The sequence below is a fragment of the Macaca nemestrina genome, chromosome 11 (assembly GCF_043159975.1).
Source record: "Macaca nemestrina isolate mMacNem1 chromosome 11, mMacNem.hap1, whole genome shotgun sequence".
NCBI classification, from domain to species: Eukaryota; Metazoa; Chordata; class Mammalia; order Primates; family Cercopithecidae; genus Macaca; species Macaca nemestrina.
In genome coordinates this window covers 130,275,030-130,299,725 of record NC_092135.1, presented here as the reverse complement: position 1 = coordinate 130,299,725, position 24,696 = coordinate 130,275,030, and the positions used below count along the sequence as shown (strand labels likewise).

The window sequence follows — 24,696 nt, the reverse complement described above, 5'->3', positions numbered from 1 at the left end:
TGAAACTCCATCTCTACTAAAAATACAAAAATTAGCTGGGTGTGGTGGCAGGTGCCTGTAGTCCCAGCTACTAGGGAGGATGAGGCAGCAGAATCACTTGAACCTGGGAGGTGGAGGTTGCAGTGAGCCAAGATTGCGCCATTGCACTCCAGCCTGGGTGACAGAGCAAGACTAGCTCTTAAAAAAAAAAAAAAAAAAAATTGTTCACTTGCCAGTGCCCCAGATGAATGAAGAAGACATGCATTTCCTTATGAGCTGACAGATCTACAGAATTTCCCATTTCTCTTCCCAGGTTCATTATCAAGGGCCCTACTACAAAAATAAGATTTGACTGAGATCAAGTACTTGAGTTGCCTGGGATCTGCTTGAGGTCAGAAAGCCCTCTGACATAAAATACTGCAAGAGGAAAAAATTCAGTGTTTCAAAATGGGATTAGAAATGACTTCACAAAGCTGGGTGCGGTGGCTCACGCCTGTAATCCCAGCACTTTGGGAAGCCAAGGTGGGCAGAAAACCTGAGGTCAGGAGTTCCAGAACCACCTGGCCAACATGGTGAAACCCCGTTTCTGTTAAAAATACAAAAATTAGTTGGGCACAGTGGCATGTGCCTGTAATCCCAGATAATCAGGAGGCTGAGGCGGGAGAATTGCTTGAACCCGGGAGGCAGAGGTTGCAGTGAGCCAAGATCACACCACCACACTTTAGCTTGAGTAACAGAGCAAGACTCCATCTCAAAAAAAAAAAAGCAATGACTTCCCATGGAAGAGGAATGTAGGAGGAACAGCATTCGAAGCACTGGGCATCATGAAGAAGTCAGAGACAAAACCCAGAAATGTATCCAAGCAGAAAACTGCCCTGAAGTAGAACTTTTCTTTTCTTTTTTTTTGAGACGGAGTTTCACTCTTGTCACCCAGGCTGGAGTACAGTGGCATGAATTCAGCTCACTGTAACCTCCACCTCCCAGGTTCAACCGATTCTCCCACCTCAGCCTCCCTCCTGAGTAGCTGGGATTACAGGTGCCCGCCATGCCCAGCTAATTTTTGTATTTTTAGTAGAGACGGGGTTTCACTATGTTGGCCAGGCTGGTCTCAAACTCCTGACCTCAGGTGATCCACCCGCCTCGGTCTCCCAAAGTGCTGGGATTACAGGCGTGAGCCATCGTGCCCAGCTGGAATTTTTTTCTTCCAAGATCTACTGACGAGTGATCAGGGTTCCCCTCTAAAATACAAAGCACAGATTTTACGCACAGTTTTTTTGTTAAATTAAATGGCACATGTAGATCTTATTTTTAAGCTATGAATGTTTATGTTTCCAACAGCTAGCAGATTAAACTTTCCTAATTAAATGTGAGGTGCCTCCCATGGTACAGTCTTCAATTTTCAGCAAGGGCATCCTTTTGAAATGCAGCATTTCAGGATTCAGCTCACTGAAGTGGATGAAACAGGGAGACACATAACCTATGTGCTAAGAGTATATGTGGGGCTAACTCCAGGGGTTTAAACCTAGGTATTCTGTCTGAGGTAAATTAAATTCCAGAAAACTAAAGAAGGAATGAAATAGGGGAACAACAGCAAGACCACCTGCCGGAAAGTTCAGAATAGAACAACTCAAGGTGAGAAGAATGGTTGAAAGGAATGGTCCAGTCCTGAGGGGTAGGCATGCGCCAGGCAGAGGAGAACATAAAGGATATATGTGGATACACACATATCTGTCCGCTCGGGCCCTCCTTTGAGGCAGGACATAAGTGGAGCTTTCTTAAGTTCACACAGTGGAAGGCTGTGGTGAAGGTTGTGCTTGAAGACTGACTGACCTTAAAGCTATTTCTCCAACCAATGGCCTATCTGACACAGGCCTTGGATTCCATCTTTCTATACCTTGTCAACGGGGGGTTTGTGACGGCATGGGGTGTAAGGACAGAAAGGTCCGAGGTAAAGCACACTGTGCAAAGTTGGGGGTGGTGGACAGCACAATATAAAGGAATGGTTTCTTTCAATTAGCTCAGGATTGGATGCTGAGTATGTAGCAGGGAAGCTGCAAACTAGATCTCCTACTAAATGGTATAATCAGATGACCTCTGCTTCTGAAGTATGCAGGTCTTCCACTGCCAATGTAGTGCACTGGCGAGGGTCCTGATGTGGCTTGCAGAATAAGGCATGGGAATGCTGTACTCTCCCCTAAAAGGGATGAACGCCCCCTAACATTACTCTTCCTAGGAAGAAGGGGCAAGTCTTCAGAGGGGAAATGCAAAATGCAAGAAGTAGGCCCTTGGACCTCTTTCTAGACCTCTTAGTTTTAGGCTTTCAAAGGGCAGATGCTGAGGTGTGGGTTGCCAGGGTGATGCTCAGTGTGGGCACAGGTCAGGGTCCAGGTGGGCCTAGATTTGGGAGCAGTGGAAAGCAAGCCACTTTGTGGTGCTTTATGTTCTTTTCTGTTTATTTTCCTTTTGCTATCTTCCAATCTTTAGCAAACTCCTGTTTAAAAGTTACAGTCTAGATTCAATTGTGTATGAGGTGCGAAGCAACAGATTATGAGATCACACATAGACCAAGGTGGCAACAAGTGCCGCCCGCTCCAAAAGTGGGTGAGCAGACGTCCAAGGAGAGAATGCCCACATGGGGCAGCTGTCAGTCCCAGCTGGGAACCCTTTCTCTACTGCTAACCTTCAGGTATCTCGGTTTCTTTGATCAGACAAGGCAGTTTCTGTTTTGATGGTCTCCTGTAGTGCAGGCTTTCCAGCAATCCTTAGCTCACTGGTAGCCAGCAGGTCAGCATGTAGCATATTTCAAAGAGCTAAGTAGTTCTTGGATGGTCTGAGGAAAGTAGTAGGAGTAGAAACCCTAGGTCCTAAAGAAGAAGACACTCTGAATTCCATGTGAAAGGCAACAACAAAGGTAGAGTCACTATGAGAAGGTAGGTAACTTATCTTTAAGGCATTAAAAGGGGACACAGCATCAAGGACATGCTGATTTATACCATGCATCTGGCCACTGCTCTTCGAGTAGAGGGTGAAAAAAGGCAACTTGATATTGCCAAACTTTAATTTTTGTTAATCTGTGTATGTGTAATAAGAAGTTTATTTAAAATTTCCAAATTAAAATGGAAAAATTTTCTATAATTATTTCTAATCTAGTTGCATTACAATCTAAGAACATGATCTGAATAATACCAACGATTTTTTGAAATAGGCTTAACAGTTTAATAGAGAATCAGTACTTACAAAAGTTTTCTGTGTGCTCTAAGAACAATGTGTATTCTCTAACTGCAAGTACTATATTCTAGATATGGCTATTACAGCAAACATCAGCTGTGCTATTCAAATTTTCTACAGTTACACTGAATTTCTGGTGTGTTTGAACTATCATTTCCTGAGAAAGGTATATTAAACTAACCCACCACGATGATGAATTTATCAATTTGTCCTTGTGTTTCCGTCAAGTATTGTCTTACATATTTTGAAGCCATATTATTTGTTAATATATGTTTAGAATTATTATATTTTCCCAACAAATTGACCCTTCTAATCATAATTTAGTGACTCTCTTTACATTTAGTAATGCCCTCCACCTTAAAATCTATTTGTGCTGAGTGCAGTGGCTCATGCTTGTAATCCCAACACTTTGGGAGGCTGAGGTGGGAGGATCACTTGAACCCAGGAGTTTGAGACCAGCCTGGGCAACACAGTGAGACCCTGTCTCTACAAAAAATAAAAATTAACCAGGCATGTTGGCACAGATCTATAGTCCCAGCTATTCGAGAGGCTGAGGTTGGGGGACAGCCTGAGCCTGGGAGGTCGAGGCTGCAGTGAGCCATCATCCCACCATTGCACTCCAGCCTGGGTGACAGAGTAGGACCCTCTTGAAAACAAAAAAAGAAACAAAACAAAACAAAAAAGTAGATTAAAGGTTACCAGGGCCTGTGGGGAGGAGGAATGAATAATTACTCCTTAATGGTTACAGGGTTTCCGTTTGGGATGATGAGAACGTTTTTTAAAAAAAGAGGTGTCTGCACAACATTGCGCATGTAAATAACGCCAACGATTTGTAAACTTTAAAATAATTTAAATAGCCAATTTTGTGTTACATATAGTTTATCACAATAAAAAAGTAATATGTCTTTACTCATCAGCCTTCTTTCTTGAAAGATAGTTTTGCTGTGCAAATAATTCTTAAGTTGAATGCTTTTTTTCTTTTTTTTCTCTCAGCAGGTATTTTTCCATTGCTTTCTGAGTTCCATTGATATTCTTGAGAAGTCAGCTACAGTCTATCTTTCTGGTTGATTTCCAGATCTTCTTTAAATATAATGTATCTAGGTGTGAACTCCATTTATTTATCCTGCTGAAGCTCCACTATATTTTATTTTTTTGAGATAGGGTCTCACTCTGTCTCTCAGGCTGCAGTATGCAGTGGCACAATCATAGCTCACTGTAACCTCAAACTACTAGGTTCAAGTGATCTTCCTGCCTCAGCGTCTCAAGAAGCTAGGACTGCAGGCTTGTACCACCATGCCCAGCTAATTTTTATTTTTTATACAGACAAGGTCTCAGTACGTTGCCCGGGCTGGTCTTGAACTCCTGGCCTCAAGCAATCCTCCCGCCTGGGCCTTCCAAAGTGCTTGGGATTACAGGCGTGAGCTACCATGCCTGGCCTAGAACTCTTAAAATTAGACTTTCTCATTCTATCCTCCATGTCTTCTAACCACTGTTTCATAATCCTGCTTGTCCCTTTGTGTTATACTTTGACTTTTTAAGACTTACCTTCCAATTCTCTAATTCTCTATTTACTGAGTCTAATTTTTTAACCAATTTGTTGAGTTTTAAATTTTACTTACTTTAGTTTATCACTTCTAGTTTTATTTAGTTCTTTTTTCAAATCTTTTAGTCATTTAATATCTTTTTTTCTAACTCATACTTTCAATTCACTCTTTAGTTTCTTTCAATATATTAAAATACTTATTTTATTGTCAATTATTCTAATATCTAAAGTCTTTGTGAATGTGATTCCAACATTTGTTTTTTTTCTGCTCTCACTCATGGTACCTTATTTCCTGTGGGTTTCATGATTTTTTAAGTGAGATAATATTTACTAGAACTGTATCGGTGGCAAATCTTTAAAGGTTTGATTGAGAGTTAATTCTTCCAGAAGAAATATGCTTTTGATTTTTCCAGCTTCTGGAAGTATTATCCACATGGTGCCACTTTAAAATAAATATTTGGTTTGAAATGTTATAGACTGGCCAGGCGCAGTGGCTCATGCCTGTAATCCCAGCACTTTGGGAGGCCAAGGCGGGTGGATCACGAGGTCAGGAGTTCAAGACCAGCCTGGCCAAGATCGTGAAACCCCGTCTCTACTAAAAATACAAAAAAAATTAGCCGGGCGTGGTGGCATGCGCCTGTAATCCCAGCTACTCCGGAGGCTGAGGCAGAGAATTGCTTAAACCTGGAGGGGAAGAGGTTGCAGTGAGCCGAGATCGCGCCACTGCACTCCAGCCTGGGCGACAGAGCAAGACTCCGTCTCAAAAAAAAAAAAAAAAAGAAAAGAAATGTTATACACTATGCAGGTAGTGTTAATTCAGGTCCTGAGCAAAATCTCTGGCCTACTAAGAATTGGACGACGCCATTAGGTAAGCTGCTTTCTTTAACACATGTACACTTCTTTGGTATATACGAAGTATACCTGTTCTTGTTTTATTCCTGGCCTCTATATATTTTCCATACTTTCTTACCAGTTCTGCCATACATTGTTTAAAAGTGCATCATTTTACAGAGTTTTAGTGAAGAAAGATTTTTTTCAGGATATCCATTCCACGGTATTACTGGAAATGTAAGTTCTATGCAAAATTTTATATAGCTACTATATATAGAAAGTCCATAGCTATCATGAAATCCTCAAAGGGCTTTGTGACCCTCAAGAGAATAAAACTACTGCCAACATTCTGTTTCAGCCATAGGCAAACTAAAATAACAGATTTACTCTGAAGTTTCACAGATCTCCAGGCAAGAGGAAACCCTACATATAAAGCTGACTTTCATTTTTAAACTGTCACCTGATTTCTGAACTGTCACCTGATTCCTGAATTCCAGTACCTTGGCGTTATCTCCATATACCAGCTTAACCACCCAACTACATTCCCAAGAGATAAAAAATAAAAACAAACTTTTTTTTTTTTTTTCCAGATGAAGTCTTGTTCTGTCACCCAGGCTGGAGTGCAGTGGCGCAATCTTGGCTCACTGTAGCCTCCGCCTCCTGGGTTCAAGCGATTCTCCTGCCTCAGCCTCCCAAGTAGCTGGGATACAGGTATGTGCCAGCACACCCGGCTAATTTTGTATTTTTTAGTAGAGACAGGGTTTCACCATGTTGGCCTGGCTGGTCTCAAACTCCTGACATCAGGTGATCCACCTGCCTCAGCCTCCCAAAGTGCTGGGATTACAGGAATGAGCCACCGTGCCCAGTCTAAAAACAAACTTTCTAATTTCCAATGTCTTATCAACATGGCATTAAGATCTATCTGCTACCAAAGGAATACCTGGATTTTTACACTATCAAATTTCTATTTATTTTCCTTTTTTTTTTGTAGATGGAGTCTCGCTCTGTCGCCCATGCTAGAGCGCAGTGGTGCGATCTTGGCTCACTGCAACCTACGCCTCTCGGGTTCAAGTGATTCTCCTGCCTCAGCCTCCTGAGGAGCTGGGATTACAGGCACGTGCCACCACACCCAGCTAATTTTCATATTTTTAGTAGACACGGGGTTTCACCATGTTGGTCAGGCTGGTCTTGAACTCCTGACCTGGTGATCTGCCCACCTCGGCCTCCCAAAGTCCTGGGATTACAGGCGTGATCCACCATGCCCAGCCCTCAAATTCCTATTTCTACTTCTCCCAACTTATAGGTGAGCACTGCGACTGAAGAGATACTTGGTGTTGATTTATTTATTTATGTTAGAGACACAGTCTCACTGTATTGCCCAGCCTGGAGTGCAGTGGCGCCATCTTGGCTCACTGCAGGCTTGAACCCCCAGGCTCAGGTGGTCTTCCCACCTCAGCCTCCCACGTGGCTAGGACTACAGATGTGCATCACTATGCCCAGCTATTAATTAATTGATTAATTAATTTTTCTGTAGAGACTGGGTTTTGCTATGTTGCTCAGGCTGGTCTTGAACTCTTGACCTTAAGTGATCCTCCTACCTTGGTCTCCCAAAATGCTAGGATTATAGGTGTAAGCTACTGCACCTAGCACTGTACTTGGTGTTTAAAAGGCATTTCTTAACTAGCAAGACTATTTGCCAATATAACTAAAGGGAAAAAAATTGGCATTTAGATCACAAATTTTGTTTTACTACCACGTTAGGGTTCATTCAGGAAGTTAATTTTATCAGAAAATTAGCACTTACTGAATTTGAAAATAGCAAGGATACAGGCAGGAGGGAAGTGGAGGAAATGACAAGATAAAATGAAGACATGAGTTGCTGCAGAAGCCTGTAGGGATGAAAAGAGAAGAGCAGTGCAGGCCACGCAAGACACTTGGCAAGGAAATAAGAAGGAAGTGAGCCTCACATGGGCCAATTCACAGAGCTGGAGTAACAGCAGCATGAACATAAGATAAATCCAATGATCTTACAGGTACCACTGAGACATGACAGATGGATTGAAACACTTGAATGGAATAAGGGAAAAGTATGCCCAATTCCAAAGAAATTTTTTAGGAGAGAAAGTGGATCAGGTTTATATGTCAGGATATAAACCCACAGGCAACCCACAAAACTAAGGACAGAAGTACACAGAAATAAAGGGGCAAGGCAAGAACCAGAAAAAGGAGTGAAACACTGAAGGTATGCAATAAGTTGCCTGGCTAGATCTGACTAGACCAAACATTTTTAAAATGCAGGGCAGCAACCAGGAAGTAGAGATATCCAAGGTACTCAGGAAGTAGAGATATCCAAGGAACACCCTGCTCTTAGGAAATAAGCAAAACAGAGAATTAAATCCAGAAGTAATGATGTTTATTGCTATATCCAAGACATGAAGAATACTTGCTGGTAGGATAAACAGAAACAATGCATTCTGCTAGGAGGAAAGGAAAGCTCTGCAGAGGTTTATGTTGTTCTTAGAAGGAGATTTCATCTGACAGAAGGAGGCAGGGAGGCAAGGCCTTGTAAGCAGAGGGAAAGGAGCAGGCAGAGGCCTGGAGGCAGGAAAGGGCACAGAAGATCAGCAGAGCCTGCAGTGACCAGCCCCCACTGTGCACCGGGAAGTGGGGTGGCAGGAGAGGAGACTGAGGGCTAATCTTAAAGGGCTTTGGTAACAAAGCTCTGCTAAAGAACTGCAGACCTAACCCATAGGTACAAGCAGGTTTTCAAGCAGAAAAGCTACATGATCTGGTCCTTGTGCATGCCACATAGGAAAGATAACTGGACAGCAAGGTGGATGGGAGACAGTGAGGAGGGAGGGAAATTACTGAAAAAACCATGACAACAGTCTGGAGAGGAAAAGGAATCAAATGTGGTTCCAGGATTACTTTGTAAAACTTTGATTAGACGCCAGCCGATTCTATCATAAAAGCAAGGGGCGGAGAAGAAACAGGCTCAGTGAGACCCTTGTCCTGCTGCCCCTCCAGCTCTCCCTGCCAGGAAACTCCCAAGTTTGGTCTTGAACTCCTGACCTCAAATGAGCCTCTCACCTCGGCCTCCCAAAGTGCTAGGATTACAGGTGTGAGCCACTGTGCCCGGCCTGAAACCTCCAAGTTTGGATCTCTGCAACCTCTGCTCCCACACCTGGGAGGCTAAGAATTACTGAAGAAAATCTTATTATTCTCCAGACTTTGTAGGATTCAAACCCAGACATACCTAAGCAGTGTTTGCCAATGCTTTGTCTGATGGATTCCTGGTCAGTTCCCGATCCTATCTGTGATGTGTGCGTGACATGGACATGTGTGTGTGTGCGCGCGTGTGTGTTCATCCGCGGTTCCTCGCTTATGACTCCTATAGCCTTTATTACAGTCTTTTGTTAAAACGTTGGGGAGCTTTAGGCCACTGAATCTCTCTGACTTTCTCCTGCCCTCCTTTCACCAGCTTCTTTTTCTCCCCAAGGCAGGATTCTAATCTTCCCCTCTTCCTATTAAAATGTTCTCTGACCTACCTTGTCTGATTGTGGGTTGGAAGACTTCCATTTCAAAAGGGGTCCTGCCCGATAACCTGGAAGAGGGAATGCTGCACAGAGAGGCCAAGAAGCATCTGGACAGGCCTTGCTGAGTTTCTCCACTCAGTCTGTCACTGAGATCAAACACTTTCTGCCCAATCACATTTCTACATGGGTGTCCACGCTTCAATCATGCCTATCGAATGAAGCCTCCATAAAAGGCCCAATAGGACAGGGGTTCAGAGAGGTTCTGGAGAGCTGAACACATGGAGGTGGCATGCCTGGGGAGGGCATGGAAGCTCCACATCCCTTCCCCCATACCTCACCCTAGGCAACCGTTTATCTGTATCCTTTGCAATATCTTTTATAATAAACCACTAAACCTAAGGGTTTCCCTGAGTTTTCTGTGAGCCACTCTAGCAAATTAATGAAACTCAAGGAGGGGGTTGCAGGATCCCAAACTTAGAGCTGGTCAGACAGAATCACAAGTAAACCAACCTGGAGCCTGCGACTGGCATCAGAAGCATGAGGCAGTCTTGTGGGATCAGGAGCTCAATCTTTGGGATCTGATGCTATCTCCAGGCAGAGAATATCAGAACTGAATTGGAGGACACCCTCTGGCATATGCTGCAGAACTAATTGCTTGCTTTGTGTATGGCAAAAAAGCACCCAAGTATTTGGTCATAGCAGTCTTCTGTGTTGATTGTTGCAGGGTGGCAGCAGGGGAAAGGCAGTTTGCGTTGTTTTTTTCCACTCAGACTATCTCCTTCACCACTCCGTCAGCCCTCTCAGCAGCGTTCGGCTTTCTACTTCACAGTGGAAGCGGGTATGGCCAGGTGTGATCCCTCATTAGCAGGGGCCCATCAACTATGTCTTGCCTCTCTGTCTCATAGAAAGAGGTGTTCTGGCTGGGCATGGCGGCTCACGCCTTTAATCCCAGCACTTTGGGAGGCTGAGGGAGGCAGATCACAAAGTCAGGAGTTTGAGATCAGCCTGGCCAATACGGTGAAACCCTGTCTCTACTAAAAATACAAAAATTAATTGGGCATGGTGGCGTGTACCTGTAGTCCCAGCTACTCGGGAGGCTGAGGAAAGAGAATCACTTTAACCCAGGAGGTGGAGGTTACAGTGAGCCAAGATTGTGCCACTGTACTCCAGCCTGGGCAACAGAGCGAGATTCCATCCAAAAAGAGAGGAGAGGGGAGGGGCGGAGAGGGGAGGGGAGAGGAGGGATGGGAGGAGAGGGGAGGGGAGGAGAGGGGAGGGGATGGAGGAATGGGAGGAGAGGGGAGGGGATGGAGGAACGGGAGGAGAGGGGAGGGGAGGGGCGTTCTTCCTCTGCCTTGGCCTTGCCTTCCACTTATGCTCTGATTCATCTCCCACCTTCTTCTTCAAGATCCTGCAAAACAATCAACTCTCCTCATGCCTGTGTTTTCAACTTTTCCTTCTCTGTCATCTCCTAGCTCTCAACATAAACATATCAAATATCTTCCATCTTAAAAGCAAAGAAAAAAGCCACCTTTGACCTATGTTAGTTAGCAAGTGATGAGTGGTGAGAAAAAAAAAAATGGAAAGGTGGCTAGGTGAGAGGGGTGGAATCAGAGGCAGAATGGCTAGGGAAGGCTTCACTGAGAAGGCGACCAATCAAACCTGAAAGGAAGTGAGAAATCAGCCACGTGGCTTTGCAGGGAAAGGGGAAACCAGGCACAGGGGACACCAAGTGCAAAGACTGCAGAGCATGAAAGGAGGGGCACTGATGCCTGAAAGGCTGGGCAGTGAAAGGTGAGTTAAACAGGCGACTGGAGAAGAAAAGCCCACATTTAGAACCAAGAGCAGGGAGGGTCCTTTGAGTCCAAGGAAGAGTGAGTGAATTTCAAGGAGGAAGAGCAGACTAAAGAGCCAAGTGCTGTAGAGATGCTTAGTGAACTGAGGCTGGGGCAACCTGTTGCAGCCAGCATTCTGAAGCCACGCTGCAAATGGGATAAGGAATACACGGGAAGTGAGAAAGCAATAGCAAGTAAAGACAACTCTTCCAAGGTGTCCTGACAGACACAAGTGAAAGTTCTGGAGCTGGAGCAGAGTACAGGAAGGTTTTATAGGATGAGGGAGACTTCAGTTGGTACAGCAAGAGGAGGAAGCAGGGCAAAGGGAAATGTAAAGGGGCTGGGGTGAATGACTGCTGGGGAGAAGTCTTCCCAGAGGTGAGAAAAGAGCCCAGGAAGAGGCCTGGCCTGGCTGCTAGAGACATGCATGAACCTTTTCACTCAGAAGCTCCAGGACTCTCAGGTTTCCTGTTTCTTCCCAGTAGCAGGTCCAGTGACTTCATCTCAGCCCTTTGCTCTTTAAAACAACTACCACCCCATCCTATCCCTCAGGCTTTCTAGCTAAAGCCTGGGCACACAGGGGGACACAAGAATTTCTAGCTCCTACTTCCTCACTGCCTCCAAAGGTGATCAGTCAATACAGGAAATTCTCAGCAGGTGACAAACATAACCATTTGGGGAGCCAGAGAGTTTATTAGGAAGTCTCTGAAATCCTTACAGGCACTGCTCCTAGACTCACTCTATTCCCTTATTGCTATGGGCTCCCAGGAACAGAGCTGTCTGCTCCATCCTCCCCCAAAAAAGCCATGCAACCAGGCAGGCTGCAGAGACAATCCAGGCAGGCAGACTGGTGCTTCCTTGAGCACAGTAGGTAATATGCATCCCAGAGGCCCCTTAGGCTGGATACTGTTCTAACTTAACCAAGTATTTTCTATGCAGATAGTGGGACAGACCCTTCTTTTTTTGAGTCAGATGGCTGCACTCTGTGGGGATGGGAAATGTGAGCGGGCAGCGGAGCAGAGGGCTGTGCACCTGGGGCTGTAGTTTCATGGTTCAGAGAGGAAAGCAGCAAGGAGGAGAGATGGACATGAGGGATGTGACTATGATATCCAGCTAGGCATTCCATAAAGACCTCTGCTAAATTGTGGTTAAGGTGTATAAACTCCAATTTCCAGAAAGCCTCAAGGATAAGTGGATATGTTTATTTCTTCTCATTCACTTATTCCCTCACTCCTTTTCCCCCAGTGGTTTTTGGTATGTCCACAAAGTTGTGCAACTATCAACTATCTAATTCCAGAACATTTTCGTCACCCAAAAAGAAACTGAAACCCATTAACCATCATTCCCCCTTCCCATTCATTCATTTCTAAGGCCTGGCTAGGGTAACCCTGTAAGTTCAACAGCAGAGCGCACATTAGAGAATACAACTTCAGAGAAACAAGATGCTGGAGAAGTGAAGTTCAATTTCCTGCAGGATCTGCTGGGAGCCTGAATCAATGAAAAGCTGAATAAAGGTCCTAGCTGGTCAGGCTGACAATTTTCCCTCAGAGACTAAGGCAAAGCCACAATGCTTGATTAATTGAAGAGAATGGGTAGCTGTTACTCTGAACCCAGTCCTGCCCAATAAGGAGGAACTGGCAAGAAGAGCGCAGGCCCTAATAGCCAGGGAGGCGAAGTCTGGATACAGGCAGCCATGAACTTCAGACTTCATAAAAGCAGAAATGACTCCATGACATGGGAGATGGGCTCACACCTCATCATCCACTGGACCCCAAAGAATATTTAGGATGCTAAGTTGAGAATTTTTGACTCAGAAGACACATGATAACTGTTATCTAGTAACTGACAGGTTGTCAAACGAGACATTAGATTTGTTCTATAGGGCCCCAAGAGGCATAAATGGGACTAATGAGTGGAAAATTACAGGAAGAGAGCAGTGTTTCAGATCATTACAGAGAAGGATTTCCTAACAGTCAAGCCATCTTAAGGCAGAATGAATTGCCTCTAAGGTAGAAAGTTCAAATGCAATCTAGACATTCCATAAGTGGATGCGGTGGAGGTAATTCAAAAACCAGAGGGTGATCTGACAACTGTGGCATTCCCACACTTGAGCGTTGAGGTCAGCTGTGAGGTAGGCTGCAAGTGACCTGGCACGATAATAAAACACTGAGGCGCACGATTACTGTCTCCAGATTCTGGATTATCACTATAATGCCACTCCTATTCACTTATATCACTAAACATTTTCTTGAACAAAGGTGAAAAAACTCTACATTGCTGGGTAATGCTCATGGGAGTGTTCTCCTGAAGTGTGTTTTCAGGCTAAGAAAAGTGGAGAATTACCAGGTTGGATGACTAGTAGAATCCCTTCCAAGCTGAGATTTCACGAAGATAGGAGGCACCCTCTCCTCCGCCTGCAACCTAATTATGATCTACTGGTAGATAGGTGGTCACTGCGATTTGTTGAATTGATCACTGGAGTGCCTCACCTGATAGACACTGCTAACAAGTCCTGGAGTACATCTGAACTCTACCAAAAAGGAAAGTGAGGACCAGGTATGTCCTGGTCAGAGTACATCTGAACTCTACCAAAAGGGAAAGTGAGGACCAGGTATGTTACATCTGTCTGCTTTTCACAGAGTGGTCATTCAGATAATTTTAATGAAACCAAAGGAAAGTTAAACTTTACAGTTTCTTTAAAACAAACAAACAAACAAAACAAAACTACAGATGATATAAATAGGCCAAGAAAACACTATTTGTGTTTGAAACTTTAACATTTTTCCCCCTAAGCAAGAATTGACATGAACTGGTAACTACCTCAACTTGAACTTAGCCAATCTCACCCCAATCCAAACTGGAAATGACTTTCCCTTTTCAACTCCTTGGATAAATGGCCCTGGCAGAAACTGTTGTCACAAAGGCCAACTGTAGAAGTGCCACCGTAAAACTGTTTGCTGACCAACTCAGGCCTTTTCGGAGTCTTCCCTGACTCCTTTTCCATGTCGTTTATCTGCTGCTCTGCCAAACTGCTCCTCTGGAACGACAGAGAAACTAAGCGGATGGAAGGTGTCTGGTCACCTGGTGCAGCAGGCTACTGAGCGGCCTGTGATTTCTGGCACCTCATAATATTTTTGTATTACACAATTTTTTTCATTATAAAACTATTATTGCCACATTATAAAAATTTGGAAACTAAAGAAAGGAAAAAAAATCTCTTATGATCCCATTATTCAAATAAAATCACTGCACTTTGGTGCATTGCTTCCTCTCCTCCAGGGCTCTTTGTATATAGTTCCATGGGCTGCGTCTAATTAGCTTATTTATACATACCTCAGCTCTTCTACAAAGAATTTGCAGCAACTAACATAAATATCATCAGATGGACAACTCCACGCCAACATACTCTCTCCCAAACCAGCTTGTACTCCTGATTCCCATTTCTAACTTATGGGTTCCATCTCCCAGTCATCCAGGTTGAAACCTTGGCACCATCTTGGACTCTTCTCCCTCAACCCCAGTATTCATTTCCATAGATTCTTCTGTCATTATCCCTTTCTCACATCTGTCCTTCCCACTCCAACCCCCCTATTGATTTTGCTACCATCTAGTCCAAGTCCGTAACTATTGATGTTTCTCTGACTCATTTTCCAGCCTCTAGTTTCCCTCCTTTTCCTTGAAGTGCTAAATTATTTTCCTCTTTTTGAATGCTCTCTTGCTGAACAACATCTGCTTGCCTTTCCATTGTCTAACAAACAAAAAACACTATTTGGTCTGAAAATTTGTCCCCAAATCTGTCCCCAGTCTATATTTCCTACCATATCTTTGACCACTTCCTCTAAGAAACCTCTGCTGACACACTTGTACCCTAGACATAAAATTGCAGTGTATGCAGTGAGTAGGGTAGGACATGTGCCAGCTCCCTGGAATCCCTGCAAGGTGCAGCGTTCCAGGCCAGCTGAGACAGAGGAACAGGTAGTAGATGTTCCTTCTGCTATTATCAACTATGAAACTGGACAAAACAAAGGAAGCAATTCTGTCCAAGCATTACACAAACAGTAGAGGTGTGAACCTAGAGGGAAGGAAAATATGAGGAATGAGGTCCATGGTCACCTGGCTTTCAGCCTAGGGGCATTTTTCACACTGTGGCTTAGGGAAGTGGCATCTACATACCGAGCAGGTATGCCTAAGCCTCTGCATGCAACAGAGATTGCTAAGAATATAAGAAATCAAGCCAGTACTTGCCTTTTGAAGTAGGCTGCTTGAATTTTGGATTTTAAAAAGATATAATTTCTCTAAAATTTCCAGGGGACCTTTTCTCTTGTTATGCTTTATCTTTCTTTATTGAGGCTGGGCACAGTGGCTTGTGCTTGTAATCCCATGGTGGCTCGTGCTTTGGGAGGCCAAGGCAGGAAGACTGCTTGAGCTTGGGAGTTCAAGGCTGCAATGAGCCACTGAATTCCAGCCTGGGCGACAGAGTGAGACCCTGTCTCTAAAAATCGATTAATTAATTAATTTTTAAAAAAGAAAATACTGAGCAATCTTGCCCATAGTTTCAAGGAAGATAAAAACAGGAGATATGAACATCTTTGCAATGTTTTAAAAGACTAGGCCACTAGGCCATCAGTGCTTGGTAGCAGACTGAAACTGCAACGGTGGATATCCACATTGGGCAAATGTCAAAGGCCATGTTAGTGCCAAGATCATCTGTGAGGATGACCAAAGCCAAAGCAGTCACCCAGAAGCCACCCTAGAGAGGGGCAAGAAATAGGTTAAAAACTAGAAGCAGCACATCTGCGGTATTAAAAAAGGGATTGCGGGTGCTGGGCATGGTGGTTGATGCCTGTGATTCCAGAACTTTGGGAAGCTGAGGTGGATGGATCACTTGAGCCCAGGAGTTCAAGACCAGCCTGGGCAACATGGTGAAACCCCATCTCTACCATAAATACAAAATATTAGCCAGGCTTGGTGGCGCACATCTGTAGTCTCAGCTACTTGAGAGGCTGAGGTGGGATGATCACCTGAGCTTGGGAGATTGAGGCTGCAGTGAGCCATGATCATGCTACTACACTCCAGCCTGGGCAAAAGAGTGAGACTCTGTCGAGAAGAGGAGGGGAGGGCAATGGAGGGGAGGGGGAGGGGAGGATTGGTAGGGTTCACTTTTCTCACATCCTACATTTTTCCTTTGAGAGTCAATTGCTGCATTCCCTTCCTCCAGCTATAATTTCCAAAGACAACTAGCCTCAATCCTACTTTTACCTGCTCAGTAACATCCCAGAAGAATGTTTAAAGAGCCCCTATCAGTTTGCCTTTCTCAGCTTGCTGGACAGATGAAAACCTACTGGGAGTAGCCCAGGCTTCTCCAGCTCAGCCCTAGAGAGGCAGTTCTCAGGGTTCCTGCTACCCAACTGGAAGCATGACTTTGAAGAGTACCCTTTCAATCACGTTATTTGGTGTTAAATTCAGGTAAAGAACCCTATGTCTCTCCCAAGCAGAGCCCTTAGGAACTTTCTTTCTGTGATACCTTACGCCAACACTGGAACTATCTGAAGGGCCAAGGCTTGCAATTCATTCTTTTGCACTCACTGTTGCCCCTTCTGAGGCCCAAGAAGAGTCTAGTGAGAGAATATTTCTCATTCTCACCCTCACCAACGTCACCACAGGAACACAATCTTTTTTTTTTCTTTCTTTTTTTGAGACGAGTCTCACTCTGTCGCCCAGGCTGGAGTGCAGTGGCGCGATCTCAGCTCACCGCAAGCTCCACCTCCCGGGTTCACGCCATTCTCCTGCCTCAGCCTTCCCAGCAGCTGGGACTACAGGCACCCACCACCACGCCTGGCTAATTTTTTTGTATTTTTAGTAGAGATGGTTTCACCGTGTTAGCCAGGATGGTCTCGATCTCCTGACCTTGTGATCCGCCCGCCTCGGCCTCCCAAAGTGCTGGAATTACAGGCATGAGCCACCGCGCCCAGCCCAGGAACACAACCTTAAGGTCACATAGTTGTAAAGGCTCAGAGGCCTGTGGCAAGTTCAGGCACAAAGCAAACCTAGCCTTGCATAGTATGCTGCTTAGGGAGCGCAGGGCAGCCAGGCAAACCACACAGGCATGCAGACTGCCTGCTGCCCAGGATGCTATAGAAATTTCCATCCTACCATCAGCGAGTGGCTTGCAGGAGAGGGCGTCATCGAGGTCTCGGGCGGTTGATGGGTCAATGGTGAAGATACAGTCTTTTCTAGGAAAGATTGAAGAAACAATTAGCAATGCCACAAATAATAGCAACTTTGCCCCATCATAGTACAGCTTTAAAGAACAGTGAATTTTGTATATGTGCTCTGTTAGGGAAAGTGAAAAATAACTTCTATGAGAATGAGATCTTTAGTTAAATGTGAGACTGGGAAGAGACAAATGGGTGAGTGATTTTCTCTTCCTCTGTGTGAACTGGCACCTACTTCTCCTTCACCCCAAGCCAGAAGAGATGTGAGTGGGTGAAAATGAGGCTGCTTCCATGAACGAGGCTTCTCAAGAAGAGTTGGCCGACAAGAGCGGCAAGTTACTTTGGTAAATTATTCTTCAATTTACAACTTTGGTAAAATATCCTTCTCCAGTGTCTGATGGGAAGCTGTCCTTTAAGGACCTCTATGAAGATAATTTACTGTTCATTCTCCTATAGTGAAAAAAATGGGAGTATGCCAAAGAATAAGTCATCTGACATGCGGTACAGGGGGATGAGACCCAACAATAAGCTTTGCAAAAAAACTGGGCCGTACAGTTAACCATAAAATAAGCCTACCTGGAAGTAGCACAAATCACAGTCTGTTTCCACAGAATAATTATATACTACAACCAAGCTTATACTAAGTTCACCATTTTATCCTTGCACGGTATCCTTACGAACACTGCACTCTTAACCTGTGAAACTCTCATTCTGTTTATAGTTTCCCATATAGCATGCCTGACTCAACCCACCCATTTCCACCATGTAAACACCTAAAGATTTTGGCAGCAGCTGTCCTTGGCTCTCCATACCTCTGGCCTTTCCTGCCTGGGCACTGCCTGGAGATTGGGGTATTCTGCAGCAACTGCCCTTCTGCCTCCATGCTACACTCTCTAGTCAGTGCTCACTGCTTCCTAGGTTCTTCCTCCACTCCAACCAGTACTAGCAGTGCACTGCCACCATTTCTCTGTCTTTTGCTGATTCATCAACACTGATGATGTTGTCCATACTTGTACCAACCATGATAAGACAGGCTTTGTTCTTAAAGACTTCTTTCCTGGTGTTGCTCCTCTGTTCAAAACTTCCTTGGCAGGAGTGAGCTATGATTGGGCCACTGCACTCCAGCCTGGACAACAGAGTGAGACCCTGTCTTCAGAGGCTGCCAAGCTGCTCTCGTGCTGGCCTGCCACAAGCTCTCGGGGCCTTTCTCTGTCTCAGTCTTAACTGTCCACTTACCCTACTCCTAATTACTCCCAACAGCCCTCTCTAATCCTAACCACAATACTTCGATCCTAAGAGAGTATTAATGATAAGATACACCATCAATTCTGTAATAGCTTTTGAAGAAATAAAAACCCCACCACATTAAATATATACATTAATTTTAAGACATTTTAGAATTTCAAAAATGTCAAATGTTTAAAAAATAATAACCTTGTTTGGATGGCTCGCTGCAGCCTCAACCTCTTGAGCTCAAATGATCCTCCCACCTCAGACTCTCAAGCAACTGACAGTATAGGTGCATGCCACCATACTGGAGTAGTTTTAAAACTTTTTGTAGAAACAGGATCTCACTCTGTTCCCCAGGCTGGTCTCAAACTCCTGGCTTCAAGGGATCCTCTCAATTTGGCCTCCCAAAGTGCTGGGATTATAGGTGTGAGCTACCATGCCCAACCCAAAAAGTAATCTTAAATGGTAAATGGACAACCAGACTATGGTACACTCCCAAAATGGAACAGTAATTAGCAACAAAAATTAACAAATTATTCATAAATCTAACAGCCTGGATGAATCTCAAAGGTATTGAACTGAGTGAAAAGAGCCACTCTCAAAAAGAAAACAAAGCACTTTGGGAGGCCAACGTGGGCAGATCACCTGAGGTCGGGGGTTCAAAACCAGACTGGCCAACATGATGAAACCCCATTTCTATTAAAAATACAAAAATTAGCTGGGCATGGTGGCATACGCCTGTAGTCCCAGCTACTCAGGAGACTAAGGCAGAAAAATTGTTTGAACCCGGGAGGCGGAGGTTGCAGTAAGCCAAGATTGTGCCACTACATTCCAGCCTGGGCAAGAGAGAGAGACTCAGTCTCAAAAACAAAAAAAAAAGGGGGGGTGGGAAGAGGGGAGGGGAGAAGAAGAGGAGAGGAGAAGAGGAGAACAGAACGGAATGGAAGGAAAACAGAGAAAAGACAGAGAGCAGATCAGTGATTGCCAGAGCTAGGAAAGGGATGCTTGTATGGGGGCAGCAGAGGGACTGGAACTAAATCTATACATGTCTTAAAATTCACAGAATTTTACATACAGCAAAAGGAGGTCAATTTTATTGTTTACTATTTTTTAAAAAAATTAATGTGACTTTCAAATCAAGAAAAGTAAAACATATATGTTAAATATTCATAGGGTTGATCGACAGGTGCTAGATTTATGGATTAATTTTTTTTTCCTTTAATGTGTACTTTTTCATATTTTTAAAATTTTTCAATGCAATTGAATATTACTTTTGTAAATGGAAAAAATAAAAACTGTAGAGAATCTTCCTCAATCAAAAAACAATTGATCAGATATGTATTATTGTTTGTACATAGATTTAGCTATCTTGTAACATTTGTTACAAGATGCATTTGGCTTAATATAGTTAATGGCTTCAAGATTACAGATCTAGTAAAAACTGTGTCCCCACTGGATGCTAAGACAATAGGGCAGGGAAAGCTGGGTGCCATTCAGGTGGAGGGAACAAGAGCATTTAGAGTGCAGATCCCAGAAAGGGTGGTTAATCAGGAGACCCACTCTCCCACTAAATATTTCGAGGAGAGTCACACACAGTGTAGGGAACATGAAGGTTCAAGCCTCAAGATATACAGAAGTAATTCTGGTTCCACTATATAAAAGAGGTTGTAAGCAAGAGTGCCAGAGGAGAAGAGAAACACTGATCTCCTGGAACGTGTGCTCCAAGGGCTGTGTTCCCAGAGCCTTGAACAGAGGCCGCACCTCAGACATGTTTGCTGAATGAACAGATGGATGGCAATAGGAAGTGCCCAGGAGGTGAAATCAGACCTGGCACCACAGCAATGGGCTGTAATTGATGAGGATCTTGAACTTGGCTCACAAGGTAAAGAAGGAAGTATCCACTTCTGTCTCCTTTTGGTATCTCCCATAAAACCTAACCAAATGTTTTATATACACTGAGTACTCAATAAAAAGGACTTGTATAACTGAAACTAAAAAGTCAGACATGGTAGTAGGAATGTTTGGTTCTTCTTCTTTCATCATAATGACATCATAAAAGCCAAAAAAATGTTCCCTAGTCAAAATCAAAAAGAACTCCATTAGCTTGGTTGCAGGTGGGAAACCATAGTTTACTAGATTACTTGGAGGGTTGACTAGGAAGTTTTATTTTCTTAAAATTAAATGTCTCTGGGTGCTTTGAGACTTTCATTTCTATCGATCCGGTGCATTAATGATAATGCCCATTAAGACATTTCCAGCCTGAAGTTGATTCAACCATATGTGACCGTGTAAGATAAACAGTGTAAGACTGTTTATCAGTTTGTAAATGTCTTCTTTGGGAGCACCCACAACTGCTTTCTAAGGAAAATTCTAGACTAGCCTGTAAGGACTCAAACCAACTCTCTATTACCTTTAACACTTTTTAATCTGCTCTTAAACCAGAAACATAAAAGTCTAAATTAAAATGGAACCTGACAAACAGTACTCAGGAAGGCTTGCTTGCTGGAAAGGTAAGCCATCCAAACATTATTCCTGATCAGGAATTGGCAAACCATATTACACTGGTCAAATCTGGCCTGCCACTTGTTTGTGAATGACCTACAAGATGACAACAGTTTTCATGTGTTTAAATGACTAAAAAATAAAAAATCAAAAGGAGAATACTATTCTGTGACGCAAAAATGATAGTGGAAATTCAAATTGCACTACTCACAAATAAAGCTTTATCATACATAGCCACACTTTTTCTATACAATGGCAGTGCTGACTAGCTATGACAGACAGCTGTTTTAGTTGTGCCTAGAATATTTGCTATGTGACCCTTCGCAGGAAGTTTGCTGACCCCTGTTTTAGATCAATGTTTCTGAATGTGCCAAATAAGTGTTTTATTTTTTTTAAAAAAAGGTCTTGTGATTAAATCAGTTTGGGAAATACCGGGCTGATTTCTTAATTGTAGGGCTTCAAGGAGCCTTTAATATGCCAGTATCAATAGTTCTTGCCCAACCCATTTGCTCCTGGCACTTCTCTGTGGGACAGCATCTCCCAGAACCAAGATTCCTCAAGGGAGCACCTTTGGAGATGCGAAGAACTGCACTGAAACACCCTGCACAGGCCTCCCATGGTGCCCTCGTCCTACTTGGGGCTTTGCCACCAAGGCTACCCCAAGGGACACTGCAAGAAGTCAACCAAATGACTATGCTATCACTGCAGGGAAGCAGGGAGAACAAGGGCCCATTTGACCATGCAGTATCCTTTTATAGAGTGCACTTATGGGGAAAGTTGATGCAGTATAAGGAAACACTCTTCTCGTGACAATCTGTATCTTACAGACACACAAATTTTATCCTTGATGGTTTCCCTTTTTATGCTATATGAACTGTCTGCTGTACAAAATAAAATAAATAAACTTTAAAAAGCTTTCCTTTTTGCTTTGGCTGCTAGGAAACTCAGAAAACCTTCCTAACTTGCCTCTAGGAGATTTTATTTATAGTTTGCACTTTGTGAACTAACCCTTATCCTGGCTGTGCCTAATTTTCCTACTCACGTGTTCCTTTTGCCTCATTTCCTAATTTTTAAAAAACACTTGCTGGGCACAGTGGCTCATGGCTGTATTCCAGCACTTTGGGAGGCCGTGGTGGGCAGACTGCTTGAGCCCAAGAGTTCAAGACCAGCCTGGGCAACATGATGAAACCCTGTTTCTAAAACAAATACAAAAATTAGCCGTTGTGGTGGCATGAGCATATAGACCCAGCGACTCAGGAGAAGTAGGTGAGTACTCCTGAGCAGTAGGAGTAGTCTACTATTACTTCCAGTTAGTAGTAGAAGTAGGAGAATCGCTTGAGTCTGGGAGACAGAAGTTGCAATAAGCTGAGATCACGCCACTGCACTCTAACCTGGGTGATAGAGCAAGACTCTGTCTCCAAAAACAACAACAAAATTCACTGCATTTTACACATATATGTGTGTGTGCGTATATATATGTGTGTGTGTGTGTGTGCGCGGGTGTGTATATATATATACACACAGATATATATATATATATATATGTATATATCTGTAAACTGCCTTCAAATATTTTTGGATAAAAGCAGGGTATAACTAAATACATATGTATATTGAGGGATTACAACATTCCAGAATCATGTGTTGAGAGGATGCTGGAAGAAAGAAAGATGCAGCCTAGACTACTAAGAGAATGAACCTCTCGACAGTAAAACTCAGAGGGCTCTCAGAAAGCATTTGTACTGTAGCAGCAGACTCCAAGCTTGCTCTCTCACTATGGAAAATTGGGAGAAGCAAAGGAACGGTGAGTGACCCTGACAAACCCCAGTCCTCAGTGCTGAGAGCCAGTGATTTAATCTGTTGTCATCACCGCAATTACGAGCCTACCACGATGTGTTGCATGAGGGCTCCTTCTGCTTACAAGCCGCAGTGGCTAGGAGCTGCTGGCCTCAGCACTTGGGAGCCCAGCCCCGTGCGGTGGGGTTGAGGGTGATGGGGGTGGTGCACCATGCAGCTGTTACACTCGGTTAACATGCTTGGGATTTTACTGGCTCCTTTTCTGGAAGACTTTGGTCTCACAACCTGCAGGGAGCAGCCTGGCCTGCCAGCTTTTAGAACCTGTGAGACCAAATATTTAAAGAGTTCCGCAACAATGGTTAGAAAGAAGCTAACCCTGACCCGCAGAAAATAAAGTGCCAGGTGGGGGAGGGAAAGAATGAGACTCCAGTTCATGAGGCTGCAGAATTCCAATTCAGAGCAACGTTATGTAACCAAAATTTCTGAAGGCACGTGACTGAAGGGCTTAGGAGAACTTTTTAAAGAGACAGAAAACTTCTAAGACTGTGTTTTACCCAAAGCCATTGGTCTGGGAATTAACACGTGAAGAGTAAGTAAAAGTCTTCTATAATCCCTTAAGACCTCGCCAAGAACCCTAGGAAATAACAAAAGCTTAGAAATAATTTCTGTTCCTTTGTCATTTACACTCTTCCTCTGACCCTGTACCCTCAGGTTCCTCAAGGTATTCACATCTCTACCTCCTTTAAGCTGGAAGAAGCTGTCTAGTCGCCACAGCAACGTTTACTCACCACTTTGTCATTATTCACCTCACTGGATTTTGGCCATGGCCCCTACCACATCACAGAAACTGTTCTCCCTAAGATTGCAGATGCTGCCAGATTAAGCATCTTAAAGCATGCATTGGTCCAAAACCTTCATCAACTCCTTACCGAGAGAAATAGAAAGTCAGTTTAGTATTTAAAGCCCTTCATGACCCAGCCCCAATCTGTACTTTTCCAGTTAGACTGCATGCTCCCCCATGTCCCTCGTGTGCTAAATTCTTCTCTATACCCTCTGCTTTCTGAAGTGTTGTTTGTGCTGTTCCTATACTGGGCTACTTATTCCACCAATCTCCAATGTCTAAGATAGCTTGCAGTTAAAGGCCTGGCTGCAATGCCAGCTTTTTTTCCAGTAAACCCTCACAGCCCCACAGAATGGAAGCCACCTCTCCCCCATCTGCCCTACCCATGCCTGCAATCTGCCCCCTCTCTGATGGCAACAGCCACTGTCTCTGGCATGTTGGTGGCCACTTATGGATATGTCTTATCGCTGTGACAGGCTGGGAGCCAGTATCAGGTCTGGTAATGAGATTGGCTGAAGGGATACAATCCCTTCCAGCACGTTGAAGGCACATATGTAATGAATAGCTGATGGAGAGATGAATGAAAAAATGACCAAAGGGCTTTTGTGGAGCACTTTTCCATTCAGTTTTGCCACTGTGTCTTGGGAAATACATTTAGGATTAGAACTCATGACTTCCTGGCATTCAATCCTGTGGTCACACCACAGTGTTATTGTTTCCAAAGGTGTCCTTTTCTGTCTTCATCCCATCTTCTTTTCTCATAAACCAGTGTTTTACAAACTGTGGTTCAGGGACCATTTCCAGATTAACAAAATTTATAGAGGCCCTCCTCTGTCCGTGACTCTGGGTCTGTCTCCGTGCTAGCAAGTAATTCTGGGGAGGAGGATCTGGGTCAATGATGAAGAATGGGTAAAAAGCAATGGAAAAAAATTAAGAAATAACCTTAAGTGGATAAAGAATAAAACTTTCAATCCAACACTTTCTTAGATTAGATGGCATCACAGTTTATATAGAAATCAGCACATTTTATGTAAACTGTAGAAGGAAAAACAACGGAAGAGCTGGATCATTCACTCACAGGGATGTGTTCCCAAGTGTACCATGGCAGAGAGTCCAGCCAGATGGGTGCTGTAGCATTCCAGTACAATCTGATGCTGAA

The 24,696-nt window shown here is 43.9% G+C and overlaps 1 protein-coding gene and 1 long non-coding RNA gene across 2 annotated transcripts in view; one reads left to right on the top strand and one right to left on the bottom strand.

Moving 5' to 3' along the window:
- The window catches only part of LOC105473922 (DIS3 like 3'-5' exoribonuclease 2), a 374,047-nt gene that overhangs the window by 108,756 nt on the left and 240,595 nt on the right, over nt 1-24,696 (bottom strand). The window contains 1 exon segment of the mRNA XM_071073554.1: nt 17,106-17,185. Within this exon segment, the coding sequence (XP_070929655.1) occupies nt 17,106-17,185 (80 nt within the window).
- On the top strand, nt 1,133-6,583 carry LOC139357246 (uncharacterized). Its single transcript, XR_011610138.1, has 2 exons — nt 1,133-2,909; nt 6,172-6,583. It is a non-coding gene; the product is annotated as an uncharacterized lncRNA (long non-coding RNA).